Source organism: Setaria italica, chromosome IX (genome assembly GCF_000263155.2).
Source record: "Setaria italica strain Yugu1 chromosome IX, Setaria_italica_v2.0, whole genome shotgun sequence".
In the NCBI taxonomy this organism is placed as follows: domain Eukaryota; kingdom Viridiplantae; phylum Streptophyta; class Magnoliopsida; order Poales; family Poaceae; genus Setaria; species Setaria italica.
In genome coordinates, this window is record NC_028458.1 from 53,049,518 (window position 1) to 53,068,013 (window position 18,496).

An 18,496-nucleotide genomic window follows, 5' to 3' on the forward strand; every position below is an offset into this window, starting at 1 on the left:
AATTCACAAATACAAACGAAACGCTACAGTGTGCTACAGTGCTGTAACAGTAATTTGGCACCTCCCAAATTCCCCAACTAAACAAGGCCTATGCTTTATAGTTGTGGTATTTGTTTGTAGCAGCAGAGTCCCCCTCTTTCTCTCTCTATCTGTGTCTGGCAGGTCTCAGTCAGGTAGAGAGAGAAATCAGTCGATCAGAGCTGGCCTGGACTGACCTGGGCCATGTTTAGTTACTCCCAACTTCCAACTTTGACACTATGCAAAAAGAAGATTCCCCATCACATCAAACTTGCGGTACATGCATGGAGTACTAAATGTAGATGAAATTAAAAAGTAATTGCACAGTTTTGTTGTACTTTACGAGACGAATCTTTTGAGCCTAATTAGTCAATATTTGGACAATAATTCACAAATACAAACGAAACGCTACAGTGTGCTACAGTGCTGTAACAGTAATTTGGCACCTCCCAAATTGGCCAACTAAACAAGGCCCTGGACTTACCTGACCAGTTCAGACTTCTGAATCGGGGTCTAGTATTTTATTAATGCGAGGCACAAGAGTCTGAGAGGATCAGTCATCAGTGGCACTGCCAGTGAGTGATTCAAGGGAGCACATGTTTGACCAGTGTCCTGGGAATGAGAATATTGTACTGATGCAAGCCTTGGTCGATATGAATTTTTATAAAAGGGGAAAGGGGGAACATGGAAGCATCTGGTCCATACCCACTGGCCCACCTTTTTAATTCGTACTAGGAATCATCATCCCTTTATTGAATCTTTCCAAGTCTCAATCATTGGAAATCGATGTCGGGCATGCCACGCCTCATGCTTGGGTTGGGTCCCCTAGTGCTAGTGGAATCGAGGTTCTCCAGCATCAAGTGCTTGCTTTGCTTGGGATGTGCGGCAGCTGCCGAGGCATTGGCTCCTCTTACCAGCTGAGCGCCTGAGCTCTTGACACCCACACCCTCGAACCGAGGCTGGTTCGGAAATGGCCACAAGCGGAGAGCGCGTGCAGGAGTCACGCAGACTATAGGCCAGATGGATCCCTATGGCAATAGCACAGTGGCTAGAAAAACCCAGAAATATTTTGTGCACAACTTGGCTGTTCAGTGTCGATGGAAAATGCCATGACTTATTTCCCCAGGAACAGAGCATGCCGTAATTTGTAGTGTAAGTAATGGTGTACAAGGGAGAATCTAAAAACAGTGAAGTACTTGTTACACGTTACTAAGTTAGGCTGACGGAACAAAAAAAAGGAGGCGAAAGCCTTTCCTTTTTCCCAAGTGCAGAAAGACAAAAGTTTTTGGATCTGGGGACACTGATGGGCTGACAGGCCCAGCCTGGTTATAGGCATAGCGGGCCAAGGCAGTACAGCCTGGCAGCGACGTGCTTTGCCTTTATTCCACACAGGCTACCCACCCAAAATCCTTCCAGCACCTAAGGACAACAGCATACTTCCTATCTCTGGGTCCATACAATAGTACTCGGAAATATTTAACAGAAAATATCTAATATACAAATATACTGAAAACCAACAAAAGCAAGGCATGTTTTGCAGGAGCATGCCAACAAAATCAGTAATGCATGCAAAAGAAGATCGATATTGCACACTTACAACAGCCAGAACAAACATGAAGCTAGGCAAATGATCCTCAAAAACTCAGGAGCTATCTAATTTTTTTTTTGAAAAGCAAAGGAGCTATCTAATGCAGTTTAAAGAACAGATTATGGTCAATGATCTTCTCCCAAAGCGATTCCGCGGTGACCCTTCATTGGGTAACTAGCATGGTTTTGTCCTGACTTAGATCTGTAGTTTTCAGCAACTAAATCTTGCTGGCCATAAGCATTTGAGAGCAGTACTGCATTCCAAAAGCTTAGATAAGTTCTCAAGACTTCTATTAAGACAAAGAAAGACACTAGATAGAGAGAGCAGGTGAATCCTAACCTAACTGTTTTCTCTTTTCCATCCGACTTGAATGGTCCAACAAGATGCATCAAAATCTTCAAGACAATTTGATTTTCATCTCCTCCTCAACAAGCTCAAATATTGCATCAATTCTGAGATAACAAAAGAAATCATCATTGTTGTCATATTAGTTCTTCCAAGTTCAATTTGTAAATTCTGATATTGTTAGTATGTAAAACTCAGAAGTCAAAAGATACAAAAGTTTGCTTACCTACTCTTCTTGATATTCACATTCGCAAGCCATGCAGTTAAATAAACCTGTAAAAGAAGAAGTAAACAAGATATAACCCTTTGTTCGGGAAGCATGACAGCTTAAGGTAGCTAAATTTGATCTAATCCTTCCATAAATCCTTTGTTTGCAAGGTGACAACTTAGTACTCCATTTCGCAATGTATGTCTTGAGCACTTACTAAGTCTACCAAAAAGAAGATATAAGATGCATCAACTAGGAAGAAATGCAGGCATCTAGATAAACTGCAAGATTCCCTGAATATCAAATTCAAGTGAATTTTGCAAACTATATACCTGTAAAACTTCATGCGAAGGGTGACTGGCAGGTCGCTGACTCCCTGAAATATAGGCGCACCAATTTTCAGGCAGTGGGCAGGTCTCGCCTGACTGAAGGCCAATACTCTGAAGTTCATCTGATTCACCATCATATAGCTCATCACCCCAATCTAATGATGTCTGATGTTCTGCACCTTCCTTGAAAGAAATCGAGAGAAGTTCCAAGACAAGCAGTCTCTAAAAATGCAAATGGTTTCCATTGTCAGGTGACTTTGTCCAAAAAAGAGAATGCGAGCAAGCAAAACAAACCTGATTACGAACAGCACAAGTTAAAACACAGATGTACTGAAAACTGAATGCAAAGAGGGATGTACCTTCAACTTTAGGTCTGAAACAAACATCTCAACAAGCTCCTGGGCAAGACTCTCTAAGATAGTTCACAAAATAAAATTAAACATAAGAATTCTATTACAGTGGATTAGAAACATGCCAACATGAACCTGAGCAGCCATCTTAAAAAAACCAGGATGGTGTTTTTTTTTCTCAAACATGAGAAGCAAGGTATTTAAAGTAAGTTTGTTCAATGAGATAATACAGCATACCGCAGAGAAAGGTATGCTATAATTAATAGTTGTTCTGCCAATACATCAAACTCATTTAACTTTTGAACCTTTTATAAAAGGTAAGGATATAAGATAGGAAATCCTTGGCATATCCAACAGAGGAAAGGTCATAGTGACTTAGCAAGTTAATCCACATGCATTTATCAAATTCAAAGTGTATGCACCACTGGAAATACTCTGATGTGATTCATAAGGGCAGTGAATCGTTATAGGTATGCATTGGAAAGAAAAGAGCAACTCACCAAACTCTAGTATTGAAAACCATTTGAATACTGGGGCGCCTCCACCATCCCCTAAATCATTTAAATCATCTTGTCGTTCAGAAAATTGTGCAACAGAACCATTTGGGGACACTTTGGAAAAACAGCGCATGGAACGGGAAGCTTTAACCAAGCGGCACAAAGCACGGACCTATCAACAGGGTAAACAGGAAAAAATATTACTTCAGGAGTTCACATCGATGCACTACAGGCTCCAGACTTAAAGAATCGAACCAGCATAGCCTTGTACAGGTAAATTACCATATTCTTGTAGCACGACAGAAGCATGTCACCGTATTGCTCCTAAACCAAGCAAGGAGAAACAAAATCAAAAGATTAGCAGTGCAGTGGCAAACTAATTCGCGCGATCAAACAAATCTTACACTGAATTGCCGGCCAAGGTGTTACTACCTCTCTAAGCGCCAACTTGGAGCTCGCCTTATCTCGGATCCCCGGCATGTCCTTGAGCACCCCCAAATCCGTCCCCGGCATGTCCCTGACAGCCAACCCCACACAAAGAGATGTCAAACCCCGTGGCACCCCTGAATCGCAGAGAAAGAGGAGGCCTACCTGTGGGAGATGTGGGCGTTGACGAGCAAGGAGGCGTGGGAGCGGCCGTCGGCGGCGGCGGCCAGCCACTGTTCCGTGGCGGCGTGCAGATGCGACCATTGGTTGCGCACGTTGCGAAGCGCCGCCGACCTCCACAGCCTCAGCGACGAGGGCGACGGCGATGGGGAGGCGGCGGGCTGGTGGGGCGGCCGGGTTGGGGTTGCTGCGGAGCTCTCCATTGCTTCGCCTGCGGACTCGCGGAGAAGGGTTTTGCGTCGCTTTGTCCCCTGGCCCACTTGGAAGAGAGATAGAGGCAGAGGTACCCGGCAGCCGCGGCTTCCTCCTCTTGGATTTTTATCAGAAAAATTCAGAAGGGCGCTGGTTTACGGCCATACAACGGTCAAATGGAAAAAAAATAAGATAATGTTTGAGTTAATTTCACAAACCATTTGTTTTGCAGAAAAGATACAGTTATAAAACCGGGATTAATTGTAAATAAGAAGCATGGTTTCCCGCAACTGTACCAATAAAATCGTTGCTTCCTGAAAAATTCCTTCCCGTGTCCATTTAATAACAGATCAATTCTTTTAACGTTAATAACAGCTCAAAGTTACTGGACAGAGATTATCACAATTAACAGCTCATCCAGAACTTATTGGACAGAAATGATCACAAATAACAGCTGGAAGTAATAGCGTACTGCCAGTCACACAGGGCATGGCTCTAATAAATTGAAATCAAGGAGTACAGAAACTGAAGCACGGCCGATCAAAACAATCGGTGTAGTGACTAGCACGAAGATTTAGCCATAGCATGATCATATACCAAAGAAACTAAAAAGACCATATGATGGTCATACCGGTTGCTGAACCAGTTGCACCCATGAAATCAGGAGCTAGGGTAGTCATTGCTCCAATGCATATCAGTTCAGTTCTATGGTAGACTGCAATAGTCTTCTACTTTCTACCCATAATGGACTTCACAGTGTCCAAAATCCTAGAATAATGGTAGAAGAGGGAAGATTGCTCGCCCTCCAAGCCATCACGGCTGGAACGATTGCGCCCGGCAAGATTGTTGCAGGGGCTGCCCCCAATCACCAGGTCAAAACCACCAATCCTACTGATGAATGACTCGAGCCTCTCGGAAGTCAGGCTCTGAACATCAGCAATCTCAATCAGAGTGCCCGTTTGGGTTTGATCCCACCAACTCCTCAAGACGAACCTGTTCACCTCAGATATCTCTACCGAAACGACCGTCTTCATGTGTATGCCAAGCCTGTGGAGAGCTACCTCGGCTCCTCCTATGCCAGAGAACAAGGAAAGGACATTCATGCCATGTGGAAACATGTCCCGAAGTACCGAGAGATGGTATGCAACGGTGTCAACATGGAATGAATTGCCCAAAGACTTGTATCTCTCAGTCATGCTGATTCCCCTGGTGTGGTCCTTGGGAAAACCAAGCAGGAATTCCATCTCATTAGGCTCCAGATGAGCAACCTTGTTCAGACCAACCCATACCAGGTTCCCCTCCCTGCAGGTTTCCAAGACATACTTCTGAACACGTCGAGGTGGTGGATCCTCACATTTTGCAAGAGCATGGTGAATCTGTTCCATCAACTTTGGTTTAGCCACATTGGTGAGGAGGCAATTGAGCTGTTTTCTTGGGTCCCATGTCGGCCACCACTTTTTAGTACGGGGGAAGGCCTCAAATATTGTCTTTGTGGGTAAGGGAAGGAGAGGTGACCTATTTGTAATTGGCAGGTTATGTATGTAACCTCTTTTCCTGGCAGCCGCACATAAGAACCTGGAATCCACAAACTCAGGTTGGATGTCATACAAGAACCGTGATATCGTCGTCCATACACCCTTTGGAGCAATGGCCACGTTCTCATAGTAGAAGAAGGGCGGCCCAATAGCCTTTGAGGGTAGACACCTGTCCACTGATCTTAACCTCTGATTTGGCAGGTTAAACCCAACCATTGGGTTTGGGAGAGGCATTGGTTCGTAACTGCTACTATCTAAGGGCCCTCTACTTCCTTCTTCTGCACCTTCAAATCTCTTCCTCTTTTCCTTTCTTCCTCCATAAGAATTATCCTGTAGAAGCACAAACATTGTACTAGTTCCATTCCACTTAATTTAAAGAACCAAACATTTCTGCTGATAGAAATGGACAGTTATACAAAAAGTTACCTCATGGTCAGAGAAATTGCCATAGCAACCATCTTCTGAAGCTTCTGAATTATAGATTAAATCAACCAGAACAGACATAGGTGCATCCTGCCCTAGTAATATTAAACCGAAGTAGACAGAATCAGTGAATAAAGGAATTTGGATTGGGTCTAACCGAAGATGGATGCAAATCAGTTAGAGACAATACAGTAGAATTTGCAAGAGATATGTTTGCTTACAAGAAACAAAAAAAGATTTTTATTTGATAGCAAGTGCTTGAGATCCTTAGTGCTCTCACGTCAGACCAAAAGTACTTCTACAGCCCCCTGACTTTATGCAAACAATAAATAGCTTGGCAAAAATCCACCAGATCAGGCTATCTCAGTTGAAAAAATGCATCCAAGTCTACTGGTTTCAAGTTTAAGCACCTGAGGAAAAATCTCAGAAAACTAGAAAGAAATAGAAAGATTGATAATCACATGAAACATAATGATTGTGTTATCCAACCGATTGGTTCTATAAAAGAACATACTCCACTAGGCTAGAACATAACCTTGGAATAAGGAGGTGGGTGAAATAAGGCGATTATGCAAAATACCATGCTGTTGCTCGTATAAACAAGAGAAAGAACCTAATTACCACTCTCAAAAATGAAATAGGAATTTTATTTATGAGCATGTTCAAAAAGACATTTGCAACAACTTCAATGGAGAGCATACCACATCTAACAACAGCCATTTCTGCTTCATCTTTAGGAAAGCCCATTCTCACTAGGGACTCAATTTTCTCATCCTTTTGTGATATGCCTTGTAGGAAATCCTGCATAAAAGCACAAGTTAGAAAGCACTGAGAGTATTCAAACAGATGCAACCTGAATTCTTTGGAAGAGCATTTTTATTGCCCTTGAAAGGTACCACTAAATTTTAACTAGGGAAATACCAACTTCTAGTACCTAAGCACCAAATTGTTTTTGTTTAATTCAACCAATTAGCTGCATGCAGCTCTAGATACACGAGTCTATAGGAAAACCATCAATGATATTGACATGTCAGAAACCTCAAATCAATGAACGTGGAAGCACACAAGAACATAAACGCCGTGCTCATCTCAGGAACCATACAGGAGAACGACATCAAGGCACGATTAGTTAGCAAGGTTCAGCCAATAGTGCCTACATCCCTGGGGCAATGACTACAGACGTTCCTCCTGATGAGTGATAACAGCTAGACCAGCAGCAAGGCACCACTGCAGCCACCCATGGTCAGACCACATGAAGGTGGAGTCAAAATGTCGCCGCTGCCTATGCCAGCTGCCAAACTCTATTCACGTTACACGGTGGCACTGGCACACTTATATTTATAGGCCCAGGGATACACAACACGACCCAAACTCTATCCCTAACCACCAATTACAACTCAAGTCCAATTGTCACCTGCTTGTACACATATGTAACACAAAACTTAAAAAGTCCAAGGCTGGAAACTACCAGACAAAATCACTGATGGACAGAACTATGAATGCCGTTGCACCATATAATCACCATAGGAAAAACTAACGATCAAGATGAAAGAAGTATGAAATCTGTACCAAGATTATCAAGCTTAATCATATGCGAATATGTAAATTTGCCTAAAACAACCGACCCCCAAAATAAAAAGGAAAACAAAGGCCCATTCTATTTTCGTTACAGTTATGTAGGCAAAACCTGTTACTTTGAAAAAATAAAGGGAATGGATGTGAATGCACGACCCTATAATTTGCACCAAATAACGGATTTGCACAGTACCAAAAATGTAAGGGCGCGGTTACCATGAAACAAGTGCAAAACTAATTTACACGGGATCAGGTAGATTAATCTAATCGTCAAAACTGAATATAGTGAAAATAACTTTGATCAAGTGGGGGAGCTTGAAAGTACCTCATCACCGGAATCATCGGAAGTAAGATCCCTGTTGCTACTCCTACCAGCACCCTCGGCATCACAATTTGCAAGAATGCCATCGTTTTTGTCAACAGTCCGAGGTCCAGGACCAGAAGAGTTTCTTTTTGAAAGAACAGAAGCAGAGCATTTATCCACTGAAGGTTCATTGCTTATCGCCTGAATTCCAAATATCACTTGTAAAACAGAAATGTCTTTCCCACCATCCAGTAAGAGGCTAAAAATGAATGACCAATAAAAGAAGGCGCATTGCCAAATACCTTGTAGGTCAGAAGAAGCTCTAGTAACGACTCTGCGCCACCATCCCCTGAAACAAATTCAGTAGTAAAAAAGGGTATGCAAAACAGTTTTAGCCTAATAAATTGAGGGGAAAAAACAACTACTACTCACCATTCTCCTTAATGAGACCTATCCCTACAAAGTGCTCCACCAAAGAGGCAGATGGCCCTGCCCCATTGATCTTCCCATTACCCTGCTTCCACGCAGTTCCACAAGCAGACACCACATTAGGAATTTAGGACCATAGGCACAACAAGGTCATGCTAACATGAGATGGACAAATAACAATCTGGTGAGTTCAAAACTACGCATTAGGGTGCTTGTACTGATCTCTTACCTGCCTTACCAGCGTGGATGGGCCGGTAGCACCTAGCTGGTTCCTCGATGGCGCTGGCGAGCCAGCTCGGTCCTTGCCGTCACCATCCGACTCCAACTTCTCTTCGTCATCGCTATCGCTGATCCAGCCCTGTGAGACACGAATTCAGCGTAACCCAAGTCGCAACAGAACCAAACCACCAGCAATGCCAATATCCCATCTGAAGACTGAAATGTAAAACCACATATAACTTTGATCCGGCACAAAGGATCTGCAGGTTTTTGAGTACCAAGAAACAAAATGCAGATGGGGAGGAGAAGAGAAAAGAGAGGCCGACAGGGCGACAGAGCATAAATGTCTATAAAAAAAAAGGCAGGAAACTTACCGCCATGCTGGAAGCTTTGCCTCAGCCAGTCAACCTGTTGAGAAGACGGAGGACGGGAGGAGCCGAGCCGAGGAGGCCGCGATGGCGCAGGACTGGCTCCTCGCCGCCGCTTAAACCCTACGAGAATTTCCACCGCGAATGTAGCCCGCCCGTCTGTAGACACGTCGGCACGTCGCCGATGAATCGATGATAGCACTCTGACCTGTGGGGCCGTATTGCTCTGAGGGAGAGTATTCACCGGCTGCTATCTCGGGACGCCGCAGTCGTCGTAGGGAACGAGGAGTCCACCCTAAACCGTATTACGACCTTGATTTCAAAGTTATAGTTTGACCATTATTTTTTTAAAACATATAATCAATTGTTATAAAGACAATATCTTTTTTTCGAAATAATTATAAAGACATATCGTAATAAGATTTTAAAATATAAAGTTATACTTTTGTAAAATCCCCATGCATATAATTTATCAAAACCAATAGTTTTTTAGCGATGTTATTTTCTAATCCCAAAATATAGTTAGTTTACATTTATCCTAAATCAAGTATTTTATGTTTGATCGAATTTAAATAAGAACATATTAAAATCTACGATAACAAATTAGCATCCAAACAAATCATGAAACCAAACTTATTTAGTGTCATAGATGTGGGTATTTTTTATAAACTTAATCAAATTTGAGATAATTTGGTATTTTGACTTATACAAATCTTAAAGTAGGTATATTTTAGGATGAATTGCACAGGATAGATAGCAATGTTGTCACTTGTCAGATTTGCGTGACAGACTAGCATGTGCTTTCTGTGGAATGCACACTGCACGCGCAACCGATTTCCTCTCTCGTAAGTCGTAACCAGATGTTTAGCCCCATCTCTCTGTTCGTATTATGGTCTTGTAAAAAGTTTTCAAAGACGCTTAGTAAAATCAATGAGCGAGAATCGTTGCAATCAATGTGCTTACATTACATTTGCAATCTACATAGCATCTAGAAATCTGGAAAAGAAATAAGAGAGGAAACACAAGGTGGCCATAAGAACATGCTCTGTTCAAAAGTAACTGAATTGATCGCAAAACATCCGATTGTCAAGGCATGAGCAGACCACAGGGGACTGATGGAGCCATGGAGGACGGATGAGCATGCCTACTTAGACAATGCACATGCCACCACACCCAGCTGAAAACACACGCAGATTCTGCTACATGAACATCCTATCCAAGAAGGCAACCTAAACAGAATGTAGCCTCAAGTTACAGCCATAACCGCTGGCCAAGCAGTACTGCGACTTACAAGATTGATCAAAAACCAAAGAAACCGAGCTCCGTCGCCCTTTCCTTCTCAAAGGTCTCAAAGTATTGGTATATGATTGTCACGGCGAGGAGTATACCAGTTCCTGAACCGATCGCACCCATGAAATCAGCTAGGACAGTCAATGCACCAATGCATACTCCACCAAATGCAGCAGCAGTTGGGATATATCGGTTCAGTTCCTTCTGCAAGTTGGACTCACGGTGGCCTGGCATCACCATTTGTTGTTCCTGTTGAAGTTTCAGTGTCAGGACTTTGCATGTAGCTGTTGCATAATAAATTTGCATTCTTGAACATATAATCAGTAGACCAACACACTCAAAAGTCTGCTCCATATCTCAACTAAAAATGTTAGACATTGATGCCCCTAGCAAATGGCTGGAGAAACTGATAAAAGAAGTTCCAGAGGTAGAGAATAATGGTTTCCTGACTAATAAACTGTAAACACATGTAAGGGTTATTCATCCTTTTGTATGCCATGTGCATAATAATGTGACTAAGACATTAATGAGAGGTGTACTCCACTCAACTAAAAACATTTTCTTCCATCTCAGGTTTCATATACACAGATTTAAAGACCAGATAAAGTATTAAAGTCTAGCACAAATACGAACAGATTTGACACCACAAAAATCAAATGCACATGCATTGTTAATAGAGATACTATTAGTAAACTGCTAATTGACATACTGGTCTCCAAATTTCTCAATCATATATAACACAGTGTGTTACGATGAACTACCCTCAGCCTGGAAGATGAATTAGATAATAAAAATTTACACATGAATTGTTTTTACCTTGAGCTGCTTAGCAACATCCTTTGCTGATGAACCAGAAACTTCAATCCATGTCTTTGAGAACAGTGCACAAGCTGACAGCATGAAGACCACATAAAACAGTGCATGGAATGGATTTGCAATGACATCAGCCAAACTGCATTGATTCCAAAATGCTATGGTCAGTCAGAAGAAAAGCCAATCATGTGATGAGTAGAAGAAACTGTAACACGGACAAGGACTTCACATCAAAGAAACTAGCTTTTCACCTTGATGGGGCAGTGACATAGTAAGCAAGACCACCAACAGGAACAGAATGCCCAGAGTACTCAGACTCCTTCCATTTCCCAAGAAGGTTAACAAGGAAATTCCCGCTGTACTTCCTGTAGAGAAGCTGCGATAGCAATAAAATACATTAGCACTTGCACACACATGGAAGATTAAACTTACTACAGCACTGGAAATGAGGTGTGTACCTGGGATATGAAATAGAGGTTGGTAATCAGTGCAGAGTGCAGAATAATGGGCATGTTTGAAGTGTAGAACAGCTTAATTGGATACGAGCCTTGCTGCCCACGAGCATTCTTTGATCTCACTGGAAGCACAACACGGAAGCCTTGGAAATAGATAACTATGAGGAAGACTAAGACGGTAGCAAGCAAATTGGTCACATTTGGAAGATTCTGGCGGTAGAAAGCTTCACGAAGAGCACGGACTTTATCAGTTCTCGTAATCAACAGATGGAACAATGCAATGACAGCCCCTTCAAATTCAGCACCACGGCCACTGTTGATGGTTGTGGGGCTAAACGCCTTCCAGATGATATTCTCACTACATGACAGCAGTCTGATTATAAGACTAAGTGTAACAGAATAGCATATCAACAAAAGAATTGAATCCAACATGCTTACCAGATATTGGTAGCAATGAACAGAGAAATGCCAGATCCCAAACCATAACCTTTCTGGAGAAGTTCATCCAGGCAGATGACAATGATGCCAGCAAAGAAAAGCTGAAGTATAATGAGAATAGCATTCCCTGTTCCAAGTTGGCTTACACTGCCATACATTCCAGACAGAACATATGCCACAGCTTCCCCAATCGCAATCAGGATACCAAGCAACTTTTGTGCACCATTCCTGAGTAAAGAAGTGCAATGTGCATCAAAATACAATTGCTGGATATAATAAGTACAAATAAGCAGGCTTCATAATCTCATTTGGCAGTTCACTGGATAGAGGAAGGCTACACATGGACTATGAACAAGTATTCAAATATCCTCTAATATTTATAACCATAACAAACTGAAGTTTCTGTTATTTTTAGTAAGAGATAATATACTTAGTACTTACAGCAGAGCACGGTCCTCCCTCACGCTATTGTCAACTTCAATGATCTTCGATCCCACAAGAAGTTGCATTACCATCCCAGATGTCACAATTGGAGTAATACCCAACTCCATAACAGTACCACGGTTTGATGCAAGGATAACACGCATCCAGTAGAAAGGATCAGCTCCAGTAGTCGAATGAATGCCATAGAGTGGGAGCTGGCTGCACACCAGGAAAATGAAGAGAGAAATAACTGTGTAGATCACTTTTTCTCTGAATGGTATTTTCCTATCCGCGCTCTGCACCTCTGGCAAGAAAGCCAGAAAGGGCCTGACCAGATGCAATACTCTAAAGCCGCCAGCCATCTTCCTGTGTTCAGGAACGATAAATCAGTCAACGTATTGTATAATGCGCATGAAAACCTCTGCATGGTACAATGATGCAACACCATACAGTCTATTCTGATTAACAAGACACACCAGTTTGATCGAAACATAAATGAACCTACCACTCAAACAATCATTTATACACAGACGCAGCAAGCACAAAATTCGTAATAAAACAGTGAATCGACACAAATTTCTTTCTTCAAGGAGATACAGATAGGATCCTGCGTTGGATTGAGTTGAACAACATAATGCTCAATTTACATCAAAATTGAAACGAGCAAACCAAAATTCACATTCTGCATCAAGATTTAACTGGAAACGAACATGTGCTGGCTAGACTTAAGCCACAGAAACTTAGGACGGATATGATCTGCAAATATCTAGAATCATTTTCCTGCACATCTAACAACATACAGAAGCGGATCAACATACAGAACTGCCTGCCTAGTTGGTCCATGTGACGCTCATCTATGGCATGAAAAATACGCAAACATCATTCACCAATTAGCTTGGATCCCCGACAATTTAGCCGATTCTACCCTTTCCATACGGCATGACCAACAACAGTCACCTGTTCCATCATCGGTTTTGATCGATCCCACGAATTAAACCACAGAAAATCTTCATCCCCTAAGAACCAAGCGCAAATCTAGCAACCGAGTATCGACTCCATCACTCGCATCTATCAGAGACCGCCGCGAATCGCAGCAAATCTCACGAACCATCCTCCCTGAATCTGAAACCTCTCGAGAGCCGAGATCCACGCTGGAGGAAAGGGTAAGTAGCAGGCGCGGGAGGCTTTACCTGGCCGACGACGATCCGACGCCGGGGAGGGCAGAAACTTCGCCGCCGCAGCCGCTGACGACGGCGTGAACCCCTAGGCGACAAGGAATAGAGAGAGAAGAGAGGAGGGGGGGAGGAGGAGGAGAGAGAGAGAGGGAGATGAGGCCGCGAACAGCGGGGTTTTAGAGAGAGAAGCCGGAGCCGGGAACGGGACGGGGACAAGGTCGCCGCCCGCTGCAGGTGGGGCCGCGTGGCCTCGGATGGCGCCGCGGCCCGTCGGATCTGGAGCGTGCGGCCGCGATCCGCTCCCGTGACGTGGAGCTGGTACCGGAAAGCATGTGGGTCGCGTCGACCACAAGGCACGGCTCACGAGCGCCCGCAATAAAGACACGCTTCGCGGTCCGGGGATGGATGACCTGGACTTGTCCCGTTCGGATAAAAATGGTTCGGTTTTGGGGAATGAGTCCGTAATAAATGTTTTGGAGGTTTTTCCAAGATGGTTAGGCATTTCTGTTCTTGGATGTGTTTGGAGTTACTTTTGTCTAGTGATGATTCATATTGAGCTCAGATGGACGTGGCATGATAGGACTTGTTTGGTTTGAGTGCATAAGCAACTTAAAATAAATATTTGCTTATGAAACCAATTACCCTTACTTATTGGGTTGCTTATGGGGCTGCTTATTTTTAGCAAAAGATGCACTTTACACCTCCTACCCTCATTCAATGCACTCTACTCCTCCCACTCTACTAAGGGCAAATATGACAATGTCCACCTCATTCAATGCTCATAAGCAAGGGTATCCAAACAGCTAGACTAAAAATAAGCAAAATAAGCAACTTAAACCAAACAGGCCCATAGTCAGATACGTTAAAACCGTTGTTGTAATATTGGGCATCTGTAACGAATGAAAGGGAGCCATGAGGGCACCTGCAATGGCTATCGACATTTTACTCTCTCAGCTTATAGAGAGCATAAATGGTGATGTCTTCGACGATTCATCTTTAACACTGTGCGTAAAATAACCTCCTCCCTTATCTTCTTCCTCATTTTCATACGGGTGAACAGATTATCGGCCACCATAGAGTCTCTAGCGGCAGCCGCACTGCAGAAGGGACATGTTGTGCGAGGCATCTTCACAGGACATGTTGTGCGAGGCATCTTCACAGGACATGTTGTGCGAGGCATCTTCACACTAGCCGTGGCGTAGAGGCGAGTTGACGTTGGGAGGCGTGTTCGACGCACACGGCTGCTCGCACGGTGCCAGGGCGTGCCGAGAGTGGTTGTGGCGGCGACAACCACCGCCCACGCCTCCGTTCTGCAGCCGCAGCTGCGTCCGGTCTCCACCTAAGAGATAGAGGAAGCAAAGAGAGAAGGCGCGAGCATGTGGTGGGGATCCACTCAGCATGGGGATGCGTGCTAGCGGCTCTCGTCAGCTCTAGCGACACTTCATTCTTTTTCCTCGTTTCTCTTTCCTACCTGGAATCTCGTAGAGAGTCTATCAGCACCTATTGCGGGTGTCCTGACAGATCAAGGCTCTAGGAGGGAGAGGGAGAGGGAGAGGGAGCACTCCGGGAGACAGAACCCTCCCTACTCATCAGTAGGGAACAAATGCTTTGGAGTTTCTACTTTCTCCATATGATTTTGCCGTGAACTCGTGAAGTGATTCACGCATTCCACATTAAGCTAAAACACACGTGGCACGTAGGAATGTACTATCTAGGCTGAGTGGCTGACACGTGTCATTCTTAGTGGACTGTCCCATTTAAATAACTTAGAATATGTGTGTTTGCTGGTCAGCTCAGTTGCATCTTTGCATGATATGGTTACGTATAAATAACCTGTACGGGGTCGTATCCAGCCTCTGGAGAGGAGAGGGAACACTTCGCGTCGGAACTCTCTGAGACTCATCAGTCTCCTACGAACTTGAGAAGGACCGCAGGCTGGAGCGAAGGGAAGAGTCAAACGCCGGGAGCTATCTGCAGGTGTTGGAGTTTGCGAAGATCGTTTTGTCCCAAGCCGAATCGATCGAAAGATTTTTTTGACTCGTCGGCCTTGGCCCTTGGACTCTTGGTGGAACCCGGTCGGTACGTGTGATCGCGAAAGGATTTGGCTCCGTGCACCGACTAGCGATGGACTAACAAGGGACAAATACGGCGGCTGTGTCCTGTGGCTAATGGGCCAGCCGTTTGCTTCGTGCCGTGCAAAATTATCTGCCTGCCAAGCAGCGCAACATGTAATTTGTTCAATGAGTTGTCTAGATCTTAGGATTATGTACATCAGATTAAACGAAAACCGTATTTAGACTGCATAAAGCTACTTTTAGAACTTCACTAAAAGCGAATTTCAACCCCAAAAGAATTATGACACCTAGACAACTCCTCCGACGTGTGCCGTGTATGCAGTGATACGGATAGAGATTGGGGACCGGGGAGGGGGCAGAAGCGCAGCAGAACGGATCCTGGTTTTAATTGGGCTGGACTTACATGTCTACAAGGCTTGTCAGGCCCGCTCAGGATGGCGGGCCGATGGAAGTTGTCTACGGAGGCGCAAAACATGGAAAGACAACGTGAATTATCTCACCGTCACGCCGAGGTACACAGAAACACGTTACACATGTCAGCCTGTAGAGATTGAGCACATCATTCCACGCGCTGAGACCTTCCATCTTTTAAGTAAGAAAAGAAAGGAAAAACTGAAAGTACGTACCGGTCACTCCATGCTGGATACAGAGCATTTGAGCGAGCTCAGGGCTATTTAGTTCCTAAATTTGGAGTGGTAAAATTTGCATTTTATTATAAATGCGCAACTGTAACATTTCGTTTGTATTTGTAAATTATTGTCTAAACATTGACTAATTATGCTTAAAAGATTCGTCTCGCAAAGTACACAAAATTGTGCAATTAGTTTTTAATTTCATCTACATTTAGTACTCCATGCATGTACCGCAAGTTTGATGTGATGGGAAATCTTCTTTTTGCATAGTGGTAATTTTGGGAATTTTAGGGTAACTAAAAAGCCTCAGTGATCTATCTGCGAAACAAACAAAACAGGATAGCCGCAGACGATATATACGCCCAAACGAGGACAAGACCGCCGTTCATACACACGCTTCAAAGTTCAAACTTGGAACTGAGATGGCACGCGCCTAACGAATCAGATCCTTTCCACACGTCCACGCAGAAAATTAAGGACGGTGTCCCGAGCTGGACTGAATTCGGCAGCACCTGAAGCAGAGTAGAGCGAGGCATGCCCTGCCGGTGGAAACCCAGTCGTCGTCCCCTGGCGTCTGCCGGTGGGAACCCCCATCCGCTGCTCGTATTTAACATTGGGCATTGACGTGAGAATTGATGCTAGTATTTAACATTGGGCATTGACGTGTCGTCCTCACCGTCAACCCCCATCCGCTGCTGTCTCCTCGGACAGACTGTTCTGAAGACTCTGAACTGTTGTGAGCATGTGCATTACTCCTGCTGCTGCAACCGAGCGTACGTAGTATACAGCGTTACAGCAGTAGCGTTTGCTCAGTTCATACTATGTTCAGACTTCAGAGTTCAGACCAGTCATTGTACTGGACCAGAGAGCATCCAGTGATGGGCAGTATGTAGCATGTCAGATTGTCAGTACAAAACAACGCCGTCCCTGGCTCACTGCATGTTCAACCATTTTGTTCAACCTTCCTTGACGACTTATACCTGCTTGGGAGAAAGGGGCTAAACTTTAGGGTTAAAGTTTAGCCCCCTCAAATAGAGTGCTAAACTTTGACACGGTGAGATGTTTAGGTAGAGGGCTAAACTTTAGCACTTTGATTGTCAAAATACTTTTTTATCCTCATTTATCTCCTCTCCTCTACCCCTCTGCAACTCCTTCCTTGTCAACTCCAATTGAGCAAGCACGGCAGCCACATCCTCCTCTTATCCCCGACGTTGGCGGTGGACCACCTCCTCGCACAGCTCAACCGCTGCGCCCAGATCCCACGTCCTCCTGACAGCCGCCCTCGTGCACCGCCGACGTAGCCCGCCTTCGCGCCGCGACCAACAACCCTGCCCGCCGCACCACCCGGCTCGAGGCTCGGTCGACGGATTAATAGTGGAGGAGCGGTGGGGCAGCGGATGTGCCCTCTCCTCTGCCTCCTCCTCCGCTTGCTGGAGCTGCGCATGGAGCGCCGCGGCCGGGGCTTCGCGGGGTCCGCGAGCCACGCTGGCGGATGAGCCGCGGGGTCGACCGGCGCGGAGGGGAGCCCGCGACGCTGGCGCGACTGCACGGAGGGATGCCGCAGCGGGAGGCTCGCCGGGGTAGAGGCAGCAGCTCAGCTGGTGGAGGCGGCGAGTCGTCGTCGGGCGCCTGGGAGGAGGAAGCGGCGGATGCGGCATCGGAGGAGGAGGAGGAGGTCCGATCCAGGCCCTCCCTGCGCCGCAGAAAGTGGATCCAGGCGGAGGTGGCTTGGGCGGCGGGGTCCGGCAGAGGCGGCTTGGGCGGTGGGGCTCGACGAAGGCGGCGTGGCCAGCGAGGCGGAGGCGACGTGTGGCCGGCGAGGCGGAGGCGATGTGCCGGGCGGAGGAGAGAGAAGGGGTGCGGGAGGGGTAAGGGGTGGAATTTAGGACAAGGGGACCACTTTTAGCCTCTTTAGCCCATTTTAACACCCCTTGGAGGGGCTAATGGATTATGGGGGGCTAAAGTTTAGCCCCTCCATTTTAGCCCTGGTGTTTGGATGAGAAGGGCTAAAATCTACTAAAAGTAGGGGGCTAAAGTTTAGCCCCCCTCCCAAACACCCTCTTAGGGTGCGTTTGGTGGGGATCTAGATTCAGAGGGTGTTTGGATCTTTAGGACCTCCTAAAATTCATGTCACATCGAATATTCGGAGACTAATTAGGAGGACTAAATATGAGCTAATTATAAAACTAATTACACAGATGGAGGCTAA

At 45.0% G+C, this 18,496-nt stretch overlaps 3 protein-coding genes across 3 annotated transcripts; all 3 read right to left on the minus strand.

Annotated features, from left to right (window-relative positions):
* Positions 1 to 1,469: 1,469 nt before the first annotated feature.
* LOC101779200 lies at positions 1,470 to 4,216 on the minus strand. Its single transcript, XM_004985154.3, has 9 exons — positions 3,927 to 4,216; positions 3,768 to 3,852; positions 3,618 to 3,659; positions 3,339 to 3,507; positions 2,848 to 2,900; positions 2,492 to 2,710; positions 2,178 to 2,224; positions 1,946 to 2,058; positions 1,470 to 1,859 (listed from the first exon to the last, which is right to left on the minus strand). The coding sequence occupies exons 1-8, from the start codon at positions 4,142 to 4,144 to the stop codon at positions 2,004 to 2,006; spliced, it is 888 nt and encodes a 295-aa protein (XP_004985211.1). The 5' UTR covers positions 4,145 to 4,216; the 3' UTR covers positions 1,470 to 1,859; positions 1,946 to 2,003.
* A 379-nt stretch (positions 4,217 to 4,595) lies between these two features.
* LOC101786351 (DNA (cytosine-5)-methyltransferase DRM2) lies at positions 4,596 to 9,125 on the minus strand. The gene is made up of 8 exons (XM_022822983.1): positions 8,993 to 9,125; positions 8,629 to 8,757; positions 8,403 to 8,484; positions 8,273 to 8,319; positions 7,992 to 8,171; positions 6,793 to 6,892; positions 6,095 to 6,186; positions 4,596 to 5,998 (listed from the first exon to the last, which is right to left on the minus strand). Exons 1-8 carry the CDS (start codon positions 8,996 to 8,998, stop codon positions 4,862 to 4,864), a joined length of 1,773 nt encoding a protein of 590 aa, XP_022678718.1. The 5' UTR covers positions 8,999 to 9,125; the 3' UTR covers positions 4,596 to 4,861.
* A 783-nt stretch (positions 9,126 to 9,908) lies between these two features.
* On the minus strand, positions 9,909 to 13,752 carry LOC101779598 (protein transport protein Sec61 subunit alpha). Its single transcript, XM_004985155.4, has 7 exons — positions 13,596 to 13,752; positions 12,424 to 12,771; positions 11,983 to 12,210; positions 11,548 to 11,902; positions 11,341 to 11,465; positions 11,093 to 11,228; positions 9,909 to 10,525 (listed from the first exon to the last, which is right to left on the minus strand). The coding sequence occupies exons 2-7, from the start codon at positions 12,765 to 12,767 to the stop codon at positions 10,286 to 10,288; spliced, it is 1,428 nt and encodes a 475-aa protein (XP_004985212.1). The 5' UTR covers positions 12,768 to 12,771; positions 13,596 to 13,752; the 3' UTR covers positions 9,909 to 10,285.
* Positions 13,753 to 18,496: the final 4,744 nt, after the last annotated feature.